Raw genomic sequence first — 19,739 nt, forward strand, 5'->3', positions numbered from 1 at the left:
ATATGTAATTGCAGACACACATAGACCAACAACCACGTACTGTATATCCACTCACATTTACAGGCATTCGTGCACAGTGACTGGAAAACACATGCACGCACCTAAACACACAGTGGCATATGCTGAGGTGCACACATACACACCCATACTCACACATAGGTACTCACACACATTCACCTCCCGCTGTGCCCTATTCAAAGCCTCAGAGGCACTAATTATTAAAGTAATGGTTGTGAGAGGGTTGGTTCCGGGGATTGTGTGTATGGGAGGGTGTAGTAGGTAAGAGGGTGTTCTCACATCTGTCACTTGTTAAATTAGCCTGAGACAATTAGAGCAGAGAGCCAGACGAGATTGCACTGTCCAGCACAATTATAACATATAATTACTGAAACAGTTCACAATTACAATCAAACTGGTGTGTGTGTGATTGGTGTTTTGACATATGTCATTTAAAAGTGACTTTTTATTGTGTATGTGTGTGTATATATATGTATATATATGTATATATATATATATATGTGTGTGTGTGTGTGTGTGTGTGTGTATATATATATATATATATATATATATATATATATACACACACACACACAAAGTCACAGAGAGAGTTTTAAAACCTTAAATATAAAACTCCTCATATTTGAGAAGCTGAAACTAGCAAACATTTGGCATTTCTGCTTAAAAGCTGAATGAACAAAATAGTTGTCATTTTCATAATTTTTTAAAATCAATTAATTAATGGTTGCAACTCAAATCAAAACTTATATTAACACTAATCAATGTGAAATGACAGGGTCGAATTCAAATTTACTAAAGATATTAAAACTTTGTGTGTTTTGTGTGTTTACCCCTCAAATACAACAAGCAGTGACAGCCAGGTCTGCTTTTGTTTTACAAAATGACAAAGCAGGCTTACCGTCATCTCCTAAACTTTGTATTTTCAATGCTGGTTACCACTGTTTTTCTAACACAAGGTCTGATTGCATCATACAGTGCAGTAGATTACATATATTTTACACCATCAAAGTATTACCAGCTTCCTTTGGCCGATGGCTGGGCCAAGCTGCACATATGCTTCACGATTAAGCATCCTTAAGTGATTTTTCATAGCCAGTTTCATTTACCCCTGTTTAAATGTGCTTTGGTTAAGCCCATTGGCCTCTTATGTCAACATTGCTGAAGAGATGGTATTAAATGGATTTAAGGGACTGTGTATGTGTTTCTGTCTCTGCGTATGTGGTAAGACCTTGTGGTTGCTTTGTTTTATGCTTGCGGGTGTAAATGCATGTGTTGGCATGTGGATTGGTCATGCATAAAGAGCGGTTGTCAACTTGCATGTAGTAAGTAGACATTGCATATTCCCGTGTATGTATCCCAGTGTGCTTGTGTCTCAGGGGTAAGTATGAATGTAATACTGTGAGTGTGTGTGTGTCTGGGGGTGTATCGCAGTGGGTCATGAAGGTCTGGGCCTTAATGCCAAATCAGCCACCTGGTCCCAGATTAGGCCACAGTCTGTTTTCATATCCCCTCCTTCATTTGGGAATGAATGGGATTAATCCTAATCCCGTTTATAGACACCCATAGAGATCAATACTAAAATGCATTTAACTTGATTCGTCTGTAATCTATTACAAAGACGCTTACCATTGCATTAAATGTAGTCTCAGAAAGTCATGGCAACATTAATGGCTATATTTTGTAATAGTTTAAGCTTTGAACCAGTTCTCATTACAAATGCTCTATAATCTAACTTTGACATAGGGACAGGCCGACTCAGTTGACCTGATTTAAGAAGCTAGTCTTTTCTGGGTTTTCAAGCGATGTTTTGTTTCACTTGTGAATATTTGCATATTAATTTGAAATTTTCACAACAGGATGATTTGAAGTGTAATCATACCAATACCCACATGTTTATAAATACACACATGCCGCGGTTAATTGGCGGTTAGATTTCTAAATCTCGGGGTGCAGCCTTGCTCATTCAGCTCAAAGCAGGATATCTAAGAGACACATGTAACAACCCCCCTTCTTTCCATTTAATTGGTTTCATAAACAGATTAATTTGAAGGAGAGGGGGGCTTAATTGCTAATCAGTGTTTCCATGCAGCTCCTGAAGAGTTGAACAGGATCAAGTGTGTTCTTCTACCATAAAATGGCCTTAGAGCCTGCAGTACAGTGACAGGAGGGGAGAAAAGAGAAAAGAACAGGGTAGGAAAGAGATGGAAAGAATACATAAGGCAGTGGAAAAGATGAGAAGATGAGGGGAGATGGAGAGAAGAGACAGGGACAGACAGCACTTCTCCCCTTCCAAAACTAATCAAAACAAAATGGTGAAGTGTATAGTTGACATTATGTAAACTTTGCCACAAGTTAAATTCAGAAGTGCAAAAGTTTCTGAGAAGAGTGGATAGAAATAAATAGAACATACAGATTCACAAACTCACAAAAAATATATGGTCTACAGGACGTAATGTCAATGGCGGATGGAGAAGGAGTAAGACTGAAAATTGTCAACTCATTTCTTTGACTATGTTTTTATCAAAATATCAAACGAATTTTAAATGTACGTATTCTATTGGAAGCTATTAAGTTGAATGACAGAAACACTGATACTGGCATTAATTTATAGTATTTACAGAATGTACATGGATACAGGAAAGCTCCAATGAGAGCTAGATACATAGATAGCAAGTCTACAAAGGTTACACCACCTCCAACACAGAAACAAAAAATAATAGTATAATGAAACATTGATAGAATAAACCATATCACAAGAATATGTAATGATAAAAGTGTTGATTTTTTTTTTTTTTTTTTTTTTTTTAATCTCATGATTTAAGGCAGTGTAAGGAGACAGTGGAGTCTTTATAGTTCAACACAGTAAAGTATTTTGAATCTTGACATTAAGTGCCAAATGTGGTGATGTCATTCCCAGCGGTGCTGAGTGATAGGCTGATTCTGCTGTCCTTCCTGGAGCAGAGCCAGGTGGCTGCAGTCTACCTCAACAAAAAGAACCAGGACTCTCCAGACACTGGCAGGCAAACAGAAAAACTCTCACCCTCTGAAATCAAGGTACAGTCTAACACTTTGATGCAGTATGTCTGTGTGTGCATGAGTTTGGGTTTGTATTTGTAGACATGAGAAAATGTAAAAAATAAAGCGTGAGGAGAAAGCAAGAAGGTGCAAAGACGAAAAAATGGGAACATATCATCGTCTCGCTCGTTGTTTGATCCTGACTGATTTCCAAAAATTCAAATGAGATCAAGTGAAAAATGAATAAAAACACAATTCAGGCATATTGTCTTTCAGCTGATGGTGTTCGAACAGGCAGCAATTAGGAAATGTAGAGTGTGGTTGTATTGATAATATCCTACACATGGTATATTATCAACAAACCTAGTTGTTGTGAGTCAGAGTTTAACAGGCTTGAGGAACCTGCTGGGTCTTTTGACCCTTTTTCCTCTCACAACAAATTACTTTGGGTGGGAAAGTCTGCTCAGAATAGTGGGTGTTAAATAAAGTTGTGTAACAGCTGGTCAGTTAGAGCGTTAACCAATTAGTGTCACACTAACAAATCCATCTTAGGCTTTTTTCTGATGTGCCCTTATTATACCCATAATTCTTATTGTTGGCCTAATAGTCTTTGGATGATGGCTGTTTGTCCATTTTCTATTTAGGTGCACACCAGGTAGGTTTAGTATAATCAGCATGGGATTAAGGCCTTTACTGTAGGTTCAAGGATGCCCAGTTCCCTCTGCATCTGTCCTATCAGTCCCTCCTAAAGGTGTACATAGAGAAGTGGGTTGATCTGGAGGTGTTTTTGTATGCGTTAGTAACAGGTCTGATTATGTGTCATCTCGTTAATCCTTCCCCCAAAACAAAACTATACAGTGTCCTCCTTCACTAGCTGGCTAAACGCTAACCCTGACATTATCACATTACTGCCAGGCCCTTTTGTTAAGGTGTGTGTGCGTGTGCATGTTAGTGTGTATAAATGCAGTCATTCCTGCCATGCGTCTTTCTCCAGAAGCAAAGTCCTGATAAGACACCCCCCCAACCAACAACCTTAACACATACACATTCGTTCACCCACCATCCCACACCTCAGTCGATGCATGTGCATGCAAGCTGCAACATACACATGCACACGCACGCCCAGCTGCCCAGCCCCCACAACAAACGCACATACATGCACACACACATACACATTGCCCTGGACCAGTGGGCTAAGCTGGAGAAGGGAGAGTGGGGGTGTTGAGGGGGGCTAACCTAATCCGGCCCACAGAAAGTGGTTTTTGATTATTGCTGACCAGCAAACGCCAGCAGAAAAAAACTAGAAGAGGGAAGAGATGGGTAGGGATGGAGGGATGGAGGGATGGAGGGATGGAGGGATGGAGGGTGTGTGCGGGGTTAGAGATAGAGTCTGTTATTAAGCCAGTGATTTTCTTTTTTTTTTTTTTTTTTTCTTATTTTCCATTTCGAATCTGTCAGTGATCTCCTGTTCAGCTGTTTGGGGCAACTCTTTGTTCCTTTTATCATCAGATGCACTTCTATCATTTTCATTTGTCTCTATATTTTGTGTCCAAAGCAAATTTCCCCCATAAGGGAGCAAAACCCACATCAACCACTGAACCAGAAATCTGTTCTACTCATAGAGTACAGCTCCTCAATTTGCTAATTTCTCCATGTTCCTGGGCTCTTAAACCAGCTTTTTTGTGCTGAGGCATATGTGTGTTTTCTAGAGAAACATTCCTATATTCCTGCTTTTGACAATGAGTATTTTTTTCTAGGAATTTGATTTTACAACTGACTGCTCTTTTACTGGGTTTCACATATTTATTCCTGACACAAATTATCCATTGATCTATCACAAGTATTCCAATTATTCTACCTTTCTCTCACCTTATGTATGGTTTTTATTGTGTCCTCCATTCATCCCTTCATTCAAGCATGATTGAATCCTCTATTTCCATTTCCCTAAAGATGTATTGCATAAAGGCAGCCATCAGATCTCTTCCCTCTTCTTTACCCTTCTATCCAAACCCAAACAATCTGCTTTTTCTCCATTACCACCATTTATTCCCCTCTCTTTTTCCTCCTTCACCTCTGTCCTCCTGCTATCTCTTAGGTCCTACCCACTCTTCTACACCGTGACAGAGGTCATGGATGTGTGTGTCTGTGTGCTGTGAGCGTTAGCCATCGACTGTGGGAGCTATTTTATTGTGTTAGTGAGTGTGACTAGAGATAAAGAGTGTATGAAAGGCCTGTATGAATATTGGGCTGCTTATGAGCAGTGGTGTACATGAAAAGCAGGGTCACAGTGTAGGACCTGCAATTTCACCTGCTTTAAAAGTGCTTTACGATAGAATAGTGTGTGTTTATTGGAGTGTGTGCGTTTGCTCGTAGTACATCTATAAAAGTGTGTGTTTAATAACATGTCTTATATCTGTGCCTCTACATGTATGTATGTGCATTCGTGTGTGTGTGTGTTTGTGGGGGGGATCACACAAACACACACACTAAAGCGCCACGAGAGCTCATTACTGTGTGTCTCATTGTTGTGGCTCACGGAGCGTGGCAGACCTTCCCAAAAATATGCACATCACTAAAACAACGAGCCCGACAGAACAAAACACACGCAGACATTAATAATGGAAGATAAAAAACAACCTTAGATATCAACACAAACAGGACGGGGGAAGGGCAGGAGAGTGATATTTGGGGCTATAAATGTGGACATTTCAGAGCCCTCAGGTGTTGAAATAGGGCTGATAAGTGAATCCAAATGGGTGAATCACTAATTTATTCCCCTCATACTAATGTCTTAGCTCTGTGGGTATGTCTGCCAGTATTGGTCTGTCTTTCTTTTGGAATATGACTGTATTATCCATTTTGGCTCTGTTCTCAGTCCTTACTCTATGTATGTGTTTCCATATCCAGGTGGTGTGTGTGGATGTGAATGGTCAGGGCCACAGACTCCAAAGACGTGTGGGACTCAACCGTGTCCAGGATGTGGCACTCTGCTGGTGGAACCTGGATGAGCCTGTTGAAGAGCTGTGGCCCTGGACCTCCACAGACACACACAGGAATAACCTGGTCCTGCTCAGCTGCTCACCTACTGAAGGACTCAAGGTACAAAATTACATGTATTTATTCCCTCTAACACACACATATTACATGTAGTACTTGCATATCAAAAACATAAAATTGTGTTTTTTGATTCCAATCGGTCATACAAAAATCAGTACCACAGTAAATAGTATTACAGTGCCTGTCATAATAGACACAAACAATCATTGCTGTTTCAATTTCAATTACATTTCTCCTACATTTAAAGGGAAAGTTTGTTCATACAAGAAAAAGAATGAAAAAGCCATATTTGTTGTTTTAAAAGACATTTTATTATTAACATTCATAGTGAATGTAGAAAACATGCATCAGTGGGGTTTACATTTATGGAAAGAGTGGGAGAAAGCTGTGCCAAATAAATTATGTTTTCTTCAAATGACCAGGTAACAGTTACCTGTGAGGATACTAGAGGGGTCAACAAACAAGTAAACAAGTGATTTTGAGAAGAAGCATTAGATATACAGGTGGGTCAGTGTGTGCTAGCTGTAACACAGGTTACCTGTCGAACAGTCATCGTGGTGAGGCTGAAAGAAAAGCTCTGATATTTTTCAGTGTGTTTTCTGCCCTGACTTGTGACATGCGCTCTAGTGTTGGTAGTGATGAAATGTGCCTGTGAGAAAAACTTGTTTTGGCTGTCTGACTCCACAGAGGTTGGTTCTTAGAGATTGGGTAGGAGCTCGGCCATGCAGACTAGATCTGTTGCTTCCTCTTAGACACCACTTATGGTGTTATTTCAGGCCTTTCCAATGCGAAGGAGATGCTGGGCAGACCCAGAACATGCACTCGGGTTTACATATCCCATGTACCCTGGAGCATGACTGCTTAGCCTGTTGCTACTGCAAAGTAGAAGTGAATAAGCGTAAGAAACCACATGAAAACCACTTAGCTGTTGAATGGTTTGACCTTTACTAGCTGATAATATGGGGGGCATAGGGAGACGTTTTTTTTTTTTTTTTTTTTAATTTTACTGGCTCTTAAAGTTTACAACAGCTGTCATTACAACAAAGTCTAACAGGACAAGCTAAGCTAAGCTAAATGTAACTCCTTAGATGGCAGTAATTGCAGTGATTTGATGCAATATACAAAACAACCAAGGACATAGAATAAAGTGCCAAAAGTCAGAAAAATTCTTAACTTTGTTTTTTTAAATATCTTTCACTACCACAAATCATAACTTTAGCTGTTTATTTTACCAAACACACTCCCAGTCCACCACAGAGAGATGGCATCTCTGTCTTGCACCTTTCTGTATCACCATAAGAAATAAGCAGGAGAGCTAAGCTGTGGCACACCGTGAAGGAGAACACCTACACATTCACACACATGCTGAAACACACATGCTCATGGCCTCTGGCAAAACCCTACCCGTGACCCGATTCTATGTCAGTGTAGGCCTGGCTCTGTGCCAAAAGCAGATGAAAGATCCCAAATTACCGAACTGGGCTTAACTCTGTTCCCCATACCGTGCACCTCAGTAGGCAAGATATTCACCACACCAGAGAGAGATGGAGAGACTGCAAGAGGAAGATGAGCGTTACCAATTGCATCCTAGGAAAACAAATTCACGCAGGAGAGAATGAGGGAGGGATATGAGGTAAGGGGGCATATGAATATTGAAATAATCAAAGCAGATGCTGTTTGCTGCTTTTTCCGCTTCTTGTTTTTTGGAACGCTCTCCACATTTATCACACTCCTTCACCTAGTTTATTCCTCCAACCACCACCCCGCCACCCTCCTCTTCTCCTTCTCCTCCTTCCTTCCTCCACGCTTCAAGAACATTAAAGTCTCTTCGTGGGGCTGCGGCATCGAGCTCTAATGAAAGCGTTTGTTGTCATTTTTCAGATGCGCGGTGTGAAATTAAGCGAGCAGTTTATGTAAGAGCCGTGGCGGGAATCAAACGCCGGGCACACATCGGGAGACGCCAGCTACTTCAATCACTTCAAGCTCATATATATGTTTCTTTTGTTCAATTTGCTATCTGCTGCACTAAGCCAATTTTCTAGCCAGTCTCTCGGCATTTAAAAAAGTCTGGTTTCTTTCCCTATGTGGTCTTAATTTGTATGCCCCCCACCCCCCCCGCATGCTGATAAGTGGAGCCACAGCACACATAAGGGTGGAGGGAGGAACGCATGCATAGTTTGTCTATATGCAGCCAGTTAACATTTTTAATGATCCTTCCTTCATGCTCCCCCCATCCCCTCCAACACACTCACAAACACAAACAAGCCATTCCTGGAATTAAATAATCTTAATGAAAAAGAAAAACACCAGATGAATTTTTTGGCATTTTAAGTCACTCTAGCTTTTTGTGGTTGTTTATGTATGTCTGTATTTGTGTATGATTATCCTGTTATCTGTCACAAAACTGTTTCTCTGCAGTTGTTTGATCTGCATTTATATGGTTTTTGCTGTAGTTCAGTTATTACTGACTTTAGCACTGTGCTGTGTGGCATTTGTCTCTAGCAAAACAAGGAAAAACGAATTTTCCATGAAACTCGACCTTAAATGAGATCTTTTATATACGTTAGAAAGAATGTATAATTGCATTGAAATTAAATATTCAATATGAGCTTCAATTTCTTCACTTGCAAGACCACTATGAATAAGAGTAGAGGTATATTAGAGGTTGAATTAGTAGTAAAAATGGCTAAATTTGCCTCTAAAACATTGAAAACTGCTGTTTTCCAAAAATGTCCAAAATTAAAGCATGTACAGTAGAAAGCACATTTTCACTAATGCACTGAACCCATAATTTAGAGCATATAAGAGTTGGGCGTTGAATCCAAAGTGCAGAATTACACCCCAAGCTCCACTGCTTTGTAAATATCTCACTCTTTCTCTAGTTTTGATTGAATAATATTCCCTCTGCAGTACAATTATACGCTGTGGTACCAGCTATGACAGTTAAGATGTGAGGAATATTTTGGCTAGTAATTCCAATGTGCCTGTGCATTTTGTCACATCAGTACCTCAACTCTAACCCTAATTCACATACCTAAAACTTCCCTGTCCCATTCTCCCCTCCCCACCTGCACCCCTCATCCCTTCATCCGTCGACTCTCCTCTGAGTTCCTCCATCTCTCTCTACCCGTCTCTCCCTGTCTTTCTCTGCTCCGTGAGCTGGAAAATTGGCTTCAAAAGGCCACTGCTGTGAACAAGGGCCAGCCACACAGTTGGGCCCGTCCGCTTTATCTTTCATGCCACGGAGGGGAAAAAAAGGTGCCGGCGAGAGAGAGAGAAGAAGAATGGAGAAGAATAGTTTTGACCAGTCACTGAAACCAATAACCAGGAGAAAGCTACTTACTAGAGGCCTCTCTCTCTCTCTCTCTGCTCTCTTTGCATCTTTCTCTCCATGCCTCCAAACCTATTACTCTCTTTTTCCCTTCTCTCTTGCATCTCTTCCTGTCTCTTTACTCACTCCTCTTCCCACTCCTTCTCTTCATCCTTTGTACATTTTCCCGTTGGTCTGTATCCCTCTTTCTGCCCCTCTTTTGCACATCCTTTCACTCACTTGCTCCCTCCCTCTCTTGACCTTATTCATCATTTTTCTATGTAATGCTTTCAGACCCACCAAGTACAGTACCTTCAACTATTACAATATACAACAGGGAATTCAGTGGGCAGCCCAGCTTTGCTTTATATTAATATGACAAATGCATACTGTGTTACAGAAGTCCTTTCTCTACTCTTCTTTTAAAGAACTGGCTTTTGTTTTGGCCTCTGAAATCACCTGCAGGCCTAATGTTCCTGTCTCATCATGCTTTAAACATTTCCCATACATTTTTATTTTGTTTAATCTTTGTTTCGATCATGATCAATCCATAACAATATTTTACATTTCATAAACATAAAATTCCATCTGTGCTTTCTAATTTCCTACTTAGCTGTTCCCTTCAGTGGCCTTTGCTCAGTCCAAATGAAATGACAAATGAAGCCTCAATTTGCCAGGAAATGTGAGACGTTTTTGCTCTTCGTTGTTCAACTGTGAGATTTATCTGACAATTCAAGTGGATGTTCCAGTTGAGCAGAACATTTGACAAACTCAGGATACAAATCATGTGGCTGACGTTCAGGTCCTGAGTACTGGGTATTTGCATCTAATGTCTCAGGGCCTTTAAATATGATTAAAATTATCTTCAAGTCAATTTTTTTTAAATGGGACCAAACACTAATCTAGTTTGGATCAAAAAAAACCACCAACTGGCCTGAAAGTCCTGGAAGTATCTGGCTGTTGCTGTTTGAAGCAGCTTGTGCAGTGTTTACTCTTTGCCTTTGAGCTTTAGCTGACACTGCCCCAATTCTTCGTTCCTTGGAGGGTCACCTGTCGGGGGAGGCAGAGCTGAATCAGCTGCACCTCATCCCTGATGGTGCCACAGTGGCATGCTGGCACAGCGGGCACCAGCAAGCTGGGCACCGGATGAAAAGCTGAGAGGATGAGAAGTGGTTGGGGGGAGTGGGGGGGTTCAGGGTTTGTAGAATTAAAGTTGGTCTCATGATTCCTGTAACAGCACTCTGTGGACATATTTGATGGACCCTCACCTGCATTGTGTTTGCGTGCAGATTCATTTAAGGCCTGTGTCACTTTGTCCCTGCAGAAATGTAGCCATCCAAAGAACCCCACCCTCCCAAGGAAACCCACCCCTTACATGAATTGAGCCCCTCTTGCCTGCTGCCTCAAATAAACACACACAGCACACACCCCCTGGGGAGCAGCAGGGACTGGCTCTGGGGGATTATGGAGAGGAAAAAAAGCTTTCAGGAGGACAGTCATCTGCTTTGCTCCTGCTGTAGACCATGGGCAGGCGAAAAAAAAAAAAGACTCCCTTCCTCCCTCTAAGTCGCTTTTTGGCAATGCCTGCCAAAAAAACTGGGCTGGGCAGCTTTATGAAAGGAAAGGAAGGCAGGCAGGCAGCCGATCCCACTTTCTGTCTACACGACGAAAAGAAATGGGCTCATTTAGCCAAAGCTGCCATGGTCAATGCAGGGCTCAGATGGAGGCTTTGGTAAGGTGAAAACCCACCTAAAAAGCTGTACTATGGAACTGTTAGGCTGCTGTTTACTACAGGCCTTTGTCGCCTGTCATCTACCCACTATTTCAGCTTCCTTGTGTTTTACTGACAATGCCACCAGTGACACATCCTGTCTCCCTCAGTACCAATGCTTGCTGGTTTAGTTGAATCCTTATCCCAAATGGTTTTGGTTTTGGTCTGTATTTGACCATTGGTCAAATCATTTAAAGATTTTTCAGGTATTATGCTTGATTAATGTCATTCACCATGCCTACTGTTGAGCTCCAATATTTACATGTATAAACAGAGGAGGTTGTTTATCTCTGGGTGCCAAGCTGTGGCATGCTCAGGGAGAGGATGATGTTGACCTTGAGTTAAAATGGAGCTCTTATCGTTAGCTGTCTTGATTGACAGCTGGGTGTTTATGAGCAAAGAGGAAGGCTCTATTTCTTCCATCTCCAGGGGGTTGGAGGCTGCTGTCATGGTATGACTCATTTCTCTGTCTGTTTTTCTCTCATGTTCTTTTATTCAGAAATAGGTTAGGTCATTCCCTGTGTTGACAGAACACAAGAACATTGTAAAACAACATAAAATACAATGCCATGTTGCAGTTGCGATGCTTGTACAATGTTTGGTGACTACTGAAGGAATATTGGCTCAATTCCCCCTCCATTCTGAAATCAGCAACAAACACCACTAAGAGCCAGCTATGTTCGTCACTCTCTGAGGCTGGTTCTGAGCTACATGATAGGGTTTGCATCTCACATTGATGTTCTTAAAATGCTGATATTTAGCAGGTATAGTGTGCACCAATGGAATGGCACTAGTTTTGGGGGCATTTAGTCATAAATCAAAGTATTTTAAAATTTTGATCAGGTGACCAGGTGCTATATGAAAAAGGTAACCAATTTTATTAGGGCAGCATAAATGTTTCAGTTGAACTATATGAATACACTTTATAATGGTTATCTTCTTCTTCGTTTACTCTCTTTCAAAGGTCATTAGCTCCATCCAGACAAAAGGCAATCCCTTAAACTGCTGCTTCAGCTTGCACCAGCCCTACCAGCTGCTAACAGTTGAGCTACCTGCAGGACCGCAAGTATGTGGAGGGGGGTCCTGGGCTGACTCTTGTGTGTATGACTGTGCACGAGGACGCCCACACTGCATGTCTGTGACCCGCATCCCACTGTCCTCCCATCCTGTTTCCTGTTCACGTCATCCCTCTGAGACCATGCTTCTCCTGGGCTTAAGTGACTCTTCCTTGGTGCTGTATGACACCCGACGGGTGGTCTCTCTGCTTGCATCTTGCCCTGTGCCATCTACCCTCCTCACCTGGCACCCTGCTGGGTCTGTGGTCATGGTAGGGGGAGGGCACGGAGAGTTGATGTGCTTTGATGTGGGCTTGGCACCTTTAAACATGGCACTGGTAGCTGAGGAGGTAGCTTCAGCTGCCACATTAAGAGTAGATCAGCATCTGCGCTGCTCTGGATGCCTGGAGGGACTGCAGTGGGCGACAGGCCTGGAAGGAGGCCCAGAGGGGACAGATATGCTGATGATGGCCTTTCAGGGGGGACCACTAGCAGCCTTGAGATTGAAACTCGGTAAGTACAGCTCATGATTGCACTCTTTCATATTGACTAATAGCAAAGAACAAAACTCACAAAACACATGCATTTGAGAAGCTGAAAGCAAATGTATGGTAATTTAAGATGCCACACCTTTATATATCCATTTTCCTACTTAAAGGTGGAACTGAGGGGCCAAGGGATTGCAACCTAGGGAACCAAATGGACCAAAATAGACAAATAGACATTAACATACAAATTTCCCCTATTCACAACACATGCAAAGTGAGAAAACATAGACAAATATAGAAATGCTTGGCAAAATACTGACAATAATTTGTTGTTGCCAGTGACTCATGAAGCTAAAGTTAAGTATCTGTCAGCGATTATGGAACATCAGCAGAAACTTCTCAAAAACCGTCTGATTACATGATTTAGAAATTAATCTAGATATCTGCTTTTAACCTGACAACAGTACTGCATGCTGTCTGATTTTGTGTTTTCTGCATTTGCAGTGTATTTCTGTGTGTGGTTGTGTTTTTTGTATTTAGTGTGCATTAGTGTATTTGGTTATCTCTCAAGATTTTTAACTGCTGCACTCATGCTGTCACACTGGGGAAGATGTTTTCTTAATTTGCCTGTGTTTTGTGTGTTTTTAAGTTGTAGTGTATTGAACTCTAAGGGCCACCGTACTCCTCCCTTCAGAAGCTCTGACACTGTATCTAACCCCAGCTGTGTAAATGTGGCTGCTTAACGGATCGTCCTTGTACTTCTTCAATGCTCTGAGAAGTTAATTTGTTGATGGGTGGGAAGGTTAGGAGGAGTCACGCTCTCAGAGGTCATTCAATAATCGCCCTGGGGCACAAACCCCACCCAGGTGCATTCTGGGATGCATTTTTCCGATAAATCGTTTGGAGTGGCTGCGCAGTCCCTCGGGTCCCCCAGATAAAGTTTGCCAATCAAAAATTTTACAAAGCAGCCACCTCACCATCTAACACACAGTCTCGTACACACTCACACATTCATCGTCTTTGTGACTTTGGAAAGAAGATGTGACAGTGGCACACAGCTCTCTGCTGAAGTTTGAAAGCAGGAGTGTGGGGGTGGAGGGAGGAAGGTAGAATATTGTGTGCATTTGAGGGTGTGTGTTTGATTGTGTGTATTAGACTGTGTTTGCCTGTGTGCACAGGGGAAGGGGAGGGTGTCTTCCAACAATAGCTTCCCCTCCTCTGATCGCCTGCCAAGGTTTTGATGAAGAAAGTCACTGCACATCTTTTCTCTATGATAATTCCCCCCCACACACGTGTGTATTCCTCTATTTCTGTGCTTCTGTGCACACACACACACACACACACACACACACACACACACACACACACACACACACACACACACACAGTCCAACTCATTTGTTTGCTCGCACTCCTTCTCCATATTGACTTGTTTCATAAGGCCTGCTACATGACAGGAGGAGTGAGTCGCAAGGCGATGAGGAAGAAAGACTTGGCCAAGCTCCAAGTTCGCTTTTTTCCATAGGAGGCAGCCCTCCCTGGTGCTCCCCACCCCCACCTCACTGCCTGCACCGAGTTATCTCATCTGGGCATACGTTGGCCACGGCTGGGCCTGCGCCGTACAGGCTGTGGAAGGGCAGACCAGGGAATGTGCTGCTCAACACACAAAAAGAATAGTCACTTTTTTGCAGGGGTGCAAATTCTAATTCTGTGAAATGCAACTGTTTTTAAAGGAGAGTTACGTAACTAGGTATACAGCTGGTTTTAAAAGAAATGGAGTAGGTGAAAGAGAACTGATGCAGCCATATTTGATGTTTATTTGGGTTACTAAAACAGAAAAAAGTTTACTCAGCAGTGTTGTCTTTTATTGCACAAGTTGGTACTTGCAAAACAGGAGGCAGAGCTGCTCTGTAAAGCACTTTAACTGAGCCAAGTCTACAGTTTAGTTTTAAATCAGCTAGTGTTTAATCAACTACTTATGTAGATAATAAAAAATAATAGTAGTTTTATGTCTAATTTTTTAGGTACTTTTTAAAAATGAATTGCACAAAATTAAAACTAAGTTACTGAACAACTGCCCATGTTAAAACAGTTTCAAGTGGTAAATTTAAAAGCGATCTATTTTGTCTGTTCAGTTACCTCAAAGCCTAACAACACCCAACTCAAGGACACACACATACACACACACACACACACAAAATCAGGCTCAAAAACATAGACAAACCACATATGCCTAACTGATTTATTAGCCACATTAGCACACTCTTTAGGGGATTTGGGGGCTTGCTAAATACCACCTTGTCATTTTAATTGCTCATACACTGTCTCTCACACACACACACACACACACACATACACACAACTTCTTTAATTAATTAGACAAGAGTCAGTGGTGACTCTCCCCACCTGCAGCCTGGCCAACTGACAGTACAGCTGTTATTGATCACCTACATTGTTCACAGACATTGACTTAGCTACATTTTGCTTATTGAATATTTAAGTATAGGTAATATATTTACTTCTGGATGTAGTATTTTATGAGTTTTAATGTACACAAAGTAAAACTAATTGAATCCAGTTTCCGTCAAAAAACACTTGTCAACACGTCATTATTGCAGCCCACGTTTGTGTTTGGTGATTTGGGTTTTTTGTGTTTTTTGTGTTGGCCCAAGCAGCCATCACACTCAAATCAGCTTCTTCCAAAATAACTCAGCAATTCTTTCAGCCATTGTACGATACACCATCTCGATTAAGTCATAATGGACTATAATTACCCCTGGTATTCAACACCATCTTCTCCTGCATGTGTAGTTCAGGAACTCACAGACACACATGCACCAGACACCTCTGCTGCCGGGAACATTACAAAACCTTTTTCTTCCATTATTCATCAGATTCCTGATCTGCTCACACACAATCACAAACAAAAACTTAATCAGTCACCTCCAGCTTATCCTGCACAGTGACATACAACAATGATCATTACTCTGTGGAATATTAAGGATTTTAAAAACCTGCTTTTGTTTTACAGAAATGTTTCAGCTGCAATTGTTCCAAACTTTCTTATAATGATATTGATATACTTTAATAGTGGTCAAATTTAATACAATATGAAGAAGAGAGACAGTCTAAGACAGTGAGAGACAGTGATCCTCTATATATATATATATATATATATATATATATATACAGTTATCAAGTCATAAGAAAAAATTGCAGGTCTTCATATAATGTTTATTCATTTAGTGCAGGTTCAATCACAGAGATGAATGCTATCCAGCTGCATTTAACTTTTGATTTTGTTATTCTTTTAATTATTATTATTCCATGTCTTAATAATCAGAATACAAACTCTGGCTCAATTTGACAGGGACCCTTACTGGGGGCCAGATGGGTCCATTGGAGCTGCTGCAACAGCGACTGCGTTGTGGCCAGGTCAGAGAGGCACTGGGCATCCTGGAGGCCATGGACTGGAGCACCATGGGAGATGATTGCTACAGAGGCCTGAGTTCAGTCACCAACCACCTGCTGAGGCTGGAGCTGAACGCAGAGAGGGAGGGTGGGTCTCTGGGTTAAAGAGTTCAGGTTGGATGGGTTTTAGCTTTACAGATATTTTTGTTCATTTAGAGCTGCTTTGTAGCTGGAGATAATCACACTGAGTGAGTCAAAGCTCTGTCATCAAATCCAAAGATCAACAATTTTGTTTGGGTGTTTATTTTCCGGCTATGTAACATTAGAGAGAATCCCAGTGGGAAAGATAAGAGATGAGGAATCCAATGTTGAAGCTTATTACAATTCCTGCTAAGAGGAAAATGCAGTAGTGTACTTGTGTTAGCAGTAACTGACCTTCAAAATTCATATACCTTTATTACTTTCATGGTGTGTAGTTTCAAGAGTGAGTTTTCGCTATTTTGCTTTCTTTACCAGACTAACTCTAGTTAAATAAAATTTTCTTCCACTGCCTGGCTGGTATGCTGTTATTATAACGGCACGTATATTCAGATTTTTTATTGTGTGTGTTTCTTTTTTGTCTGAAGCTCAACTACAAGCAGCTCTGGGTGTGTTTTATGCTCCACCTGCCCCTCTCTCTGACACGGTGATACTGGCGTACAAGGATCCAATCAGCAAGTATGCACGACGCTTCTTTCACCATCTCCTCAGGTAACACCACCCACTCTGCACTGTTGCAGTGATCCTCATTTAATGTACTGAGGGAGAAATTTGTGCATGGCCCCGTGGGGGTCAAGGTCTGTGACTCACTCAAAGCATCTGACCTGGATATTAACAGTATGTTCCTCAGTAGGGCTAAACATCAGTAATCTAACATATGAAAATCAACAAAAAAGAGTTTCATCTGTCATAATATTGAGCTGCTATATGTTCACATAACTCCATAATCACAAATGTCCTGGCTACTTTTAAGGTATTAGTAGAACATTTGAGTAAGGAATCCTTTCCAAGTTATAGGAAGAGACACTTTAATACTTCTTATTTTCTGCTCACTATTGCTACTTTAAAATTTCTGAAAAGGAAATAGCTTTTGAATTTCTTTGCACATTTCTTTGAATCATTCATAAGGCAAAGCACCACACATGCACCTGTTTACACTGTTGTTTCATTTTCCCTTCTGCCATGAGAGCCTTTTGAAATGCCTGTTTGACTGAAATAGACCCTGTTGTTCCCACACACTGCTGCTTACTGCTCTTCATCCTGCAATTACCACCCGTTTGCTCTCTCTTTTTCTCTTTCTCTTCCCGCGTAGCAGAGCTAGAGCGTTGTTTGGCATCCCTCCTCCTCTCCTCTCTTATCACCTACCTGCATTCTTTTTCTCTCCATCAACATCAAATGAAAGAAGCCCCCCACACCTCCTCTCTCTGCTTGTGTTTGTTTGTTTCATGTTGGCTCTAGACAGGGAAAGTTGGGGTGTTTTGTACTGGGAGATACAGCTCTCTCTCTTCCAGCTTTAATTTTGGACAATAGGCTGCAGGTTTGCTACTCTCAGTTCAATTATTGACAGGTTTGTATGCATAAGTTTATGTGGACTGACGTGTGCATGCATACACACTGAAGGAGGCAATAAATACCAGTGACCCCTCCATCTGGATATTTTCATTAGTTTACCTGCTTAGACTGGTGATTGCTTTGCTTCTTCTTTAACAATCTCCACTTTTCTCTCCTGCAGGCACCAGCGCTTTGAGAAAGCCTTCCTCCTCGCTGTAGATTTGGAAGCAAGAGATTTATTTATGGTGAGTGCAAGAAAACTTGAGAAAATGTCACAAAAATATTGCTGAGATTATGGTAAAAGTATATTTTTAACCCACCTGGCCATGAATCTCCTGGTAATATGATGGGGAGACTCAAGCCTCTGTCCAGAAATTGGAAGGAAAAGATACCAAGCATAATGCTTCAGTCTTGAAACCTTTCTTAGATACAATACCAAATGGATCATGAACAGTTTCTACTTATCTCAGGCACACAGAGCAGTTGCTCAGTGATAATAAAGATAAGCAATGGAAGTAGCAGAAAGTCCTCTGATAAATTTGGCCAAACTTGATATTTTTCATACAGGCTCCCTATTTTTTACGTATAAGAACTGTATGGGGTTTGAACACTACACCTGTAAATGTCGCCAGGTGTAGTCTTTTATTAAACAAATCATTTCTTCCTGCATGATATATGAATAACATTATATTCAGTGTATTCAACAATTAATAAACTCCAGAGGGTTATATAGTGAGCTGTGGGTTATAAGAAGCACTTTGTTGTTGCATGTTAAGTGCACTGCAGCTACTCTGGTCCTTTACACCATTTTTAAATTCATCATTCACTGTTGTACACTTGTCACCTTCATTGCACATGATTTGTAACCCGTGTGTGTGTGCTGCATGTCAGAGAGCAGGTGTGATCTCAGTATGGGCCCCTGTCTTTTCAACCTTCATGGCCTTAGTTCAGTTCTTTTCCTCTTCTCTCATCTTCCCTCTAACTCGCTCTTTCTTCCGCTGCACGCTGAAATGCTCTTCTATGTTTTTGAACCCTGTTTTCATGGGGCCCTTTGCTCCATGCTTCACCAGCACCTTAGACATTAATACAGACCCCCATACACACACTCCTCTTGCTCCCTTAATCATACTGATAGTACTGGTTCCAGTTCCCTCCCCACTAAGTAGTGCTGCTGGGAAGCCGAATTGAAAAGGTGGAGTCAAGCCTGTGGACCTTGAAAGAGTGCAAAAGAAAGGCAGGGCAGTAAGGAGGGGAGAGGTTGGTGGTGTAAAGCTACATGACAAATGCAAGAAAAAGGTGAAAGAGGAAACATGGTCTTTCTTTTTCACTTTTGATGCTTCCACAGATGAATAAGTCAGGAAACAATGATGGAGTTGTATCTGTAAATTCTGTAAATGTTGAGAAATTGTCTTTATTGGGTTGGGTCAGGGCACTTCAGCCGAGGTGAAGCAGGCCTCAACAAGTCACTTTGGTCCAGTGATGATTTCCCATAGAGCTACACATACGTACATGCATGTACTGTATATATGTAGTCATATACATATATACAGTACATGCATGTACGTATGTGTAAAATCCTTGTCTGTTTGTAAAGAGCTAACACATCCTAAAAAGTAGTGGATCAAAGACTTTTATTCATTCATAAAATATTTCATTATAGTTACTATTTTTCAAGACGTTTGTGTTTGACAGAATATAAAATGATCTGTGTCGTAGTCAGTGGAGTATGATGAAAACAAATGGCACAGTTTTAGACAAGATAATTCAAATGAGGCTGTTCTGCTGGAAATCAGAGAAATTACACAGACCACTGTAAAGTACAGTGTGTGAACTTAAAGCCTGTTTGAAGTTGATGTGATTCCAGTAACGATACGTCAGTGTCCAGTGGTTCATCCTCTCCAGTTATTGAGTCATATTGTTTATCTTTTTCCTCTCCTGACGTCCTAATATTGCACTTTTAAATCAAACCCCCCATGTAGTGCTGATACTGCACATGTGACATCCTCCCATGATTCTTCTCACAC

General features: G+C 41.2%; 1 protein-coding gene across 4 annotated transcripts in view; it reads left to right on the plus strand.

Annotated features, from left to right (window-relative positions):
- The window catches only part of wdpcp (WD repeat containing planar cell polarity effector), a 61,979-nt gene that overhangs the window by 26,456 nt on the left and 15,784 nt on the right, over positions 1–19,739 (plus strand). For all 4 annotated transcript variants that reach the window (XM_026308563.1, XM_026308562.1, XM_026308564.1 and 1 more), the window contains 6 exons: positions 2,936–3,072; positions 5,941–6,132; positions 12,136–12,739; positions 16,085–16,273; positions 16,752–16,875; positions 17,897–17,960. In XM_026308563.1, the coding sequence (XP_026164348.1) occupies positions 2,936–3,072; positions 5,941–6,132; positions 12,136–12,739; positions 16,085–16,273; positions 16,752–16,875; positions 17,897–17,960 (1,310 nt within the window). The remainder of the gene's footprint in view (positions 1–2,935; positions 3,073–5,940; positions 6,133–12,135; positions 12,740–16,084; positions 16,274–16,751; positions 16,876–17,896; positions 17,961–19,739) is intronic.

This window comes from Mastacembelus armatus, chromosome 15 (genome assembly GCF_900324485.2).
Source record: "Mastacembelus armatus chromosome 15, fMasArm1.2, whole genome shotgun sequence".
Taxonomy (NCBI): Eukaryota; Metazoa; Chordata; class Actinopteri; order Synbranchiformes; family Mastacembelidae; genus Mastacembelus; species Mastacembelus armatus.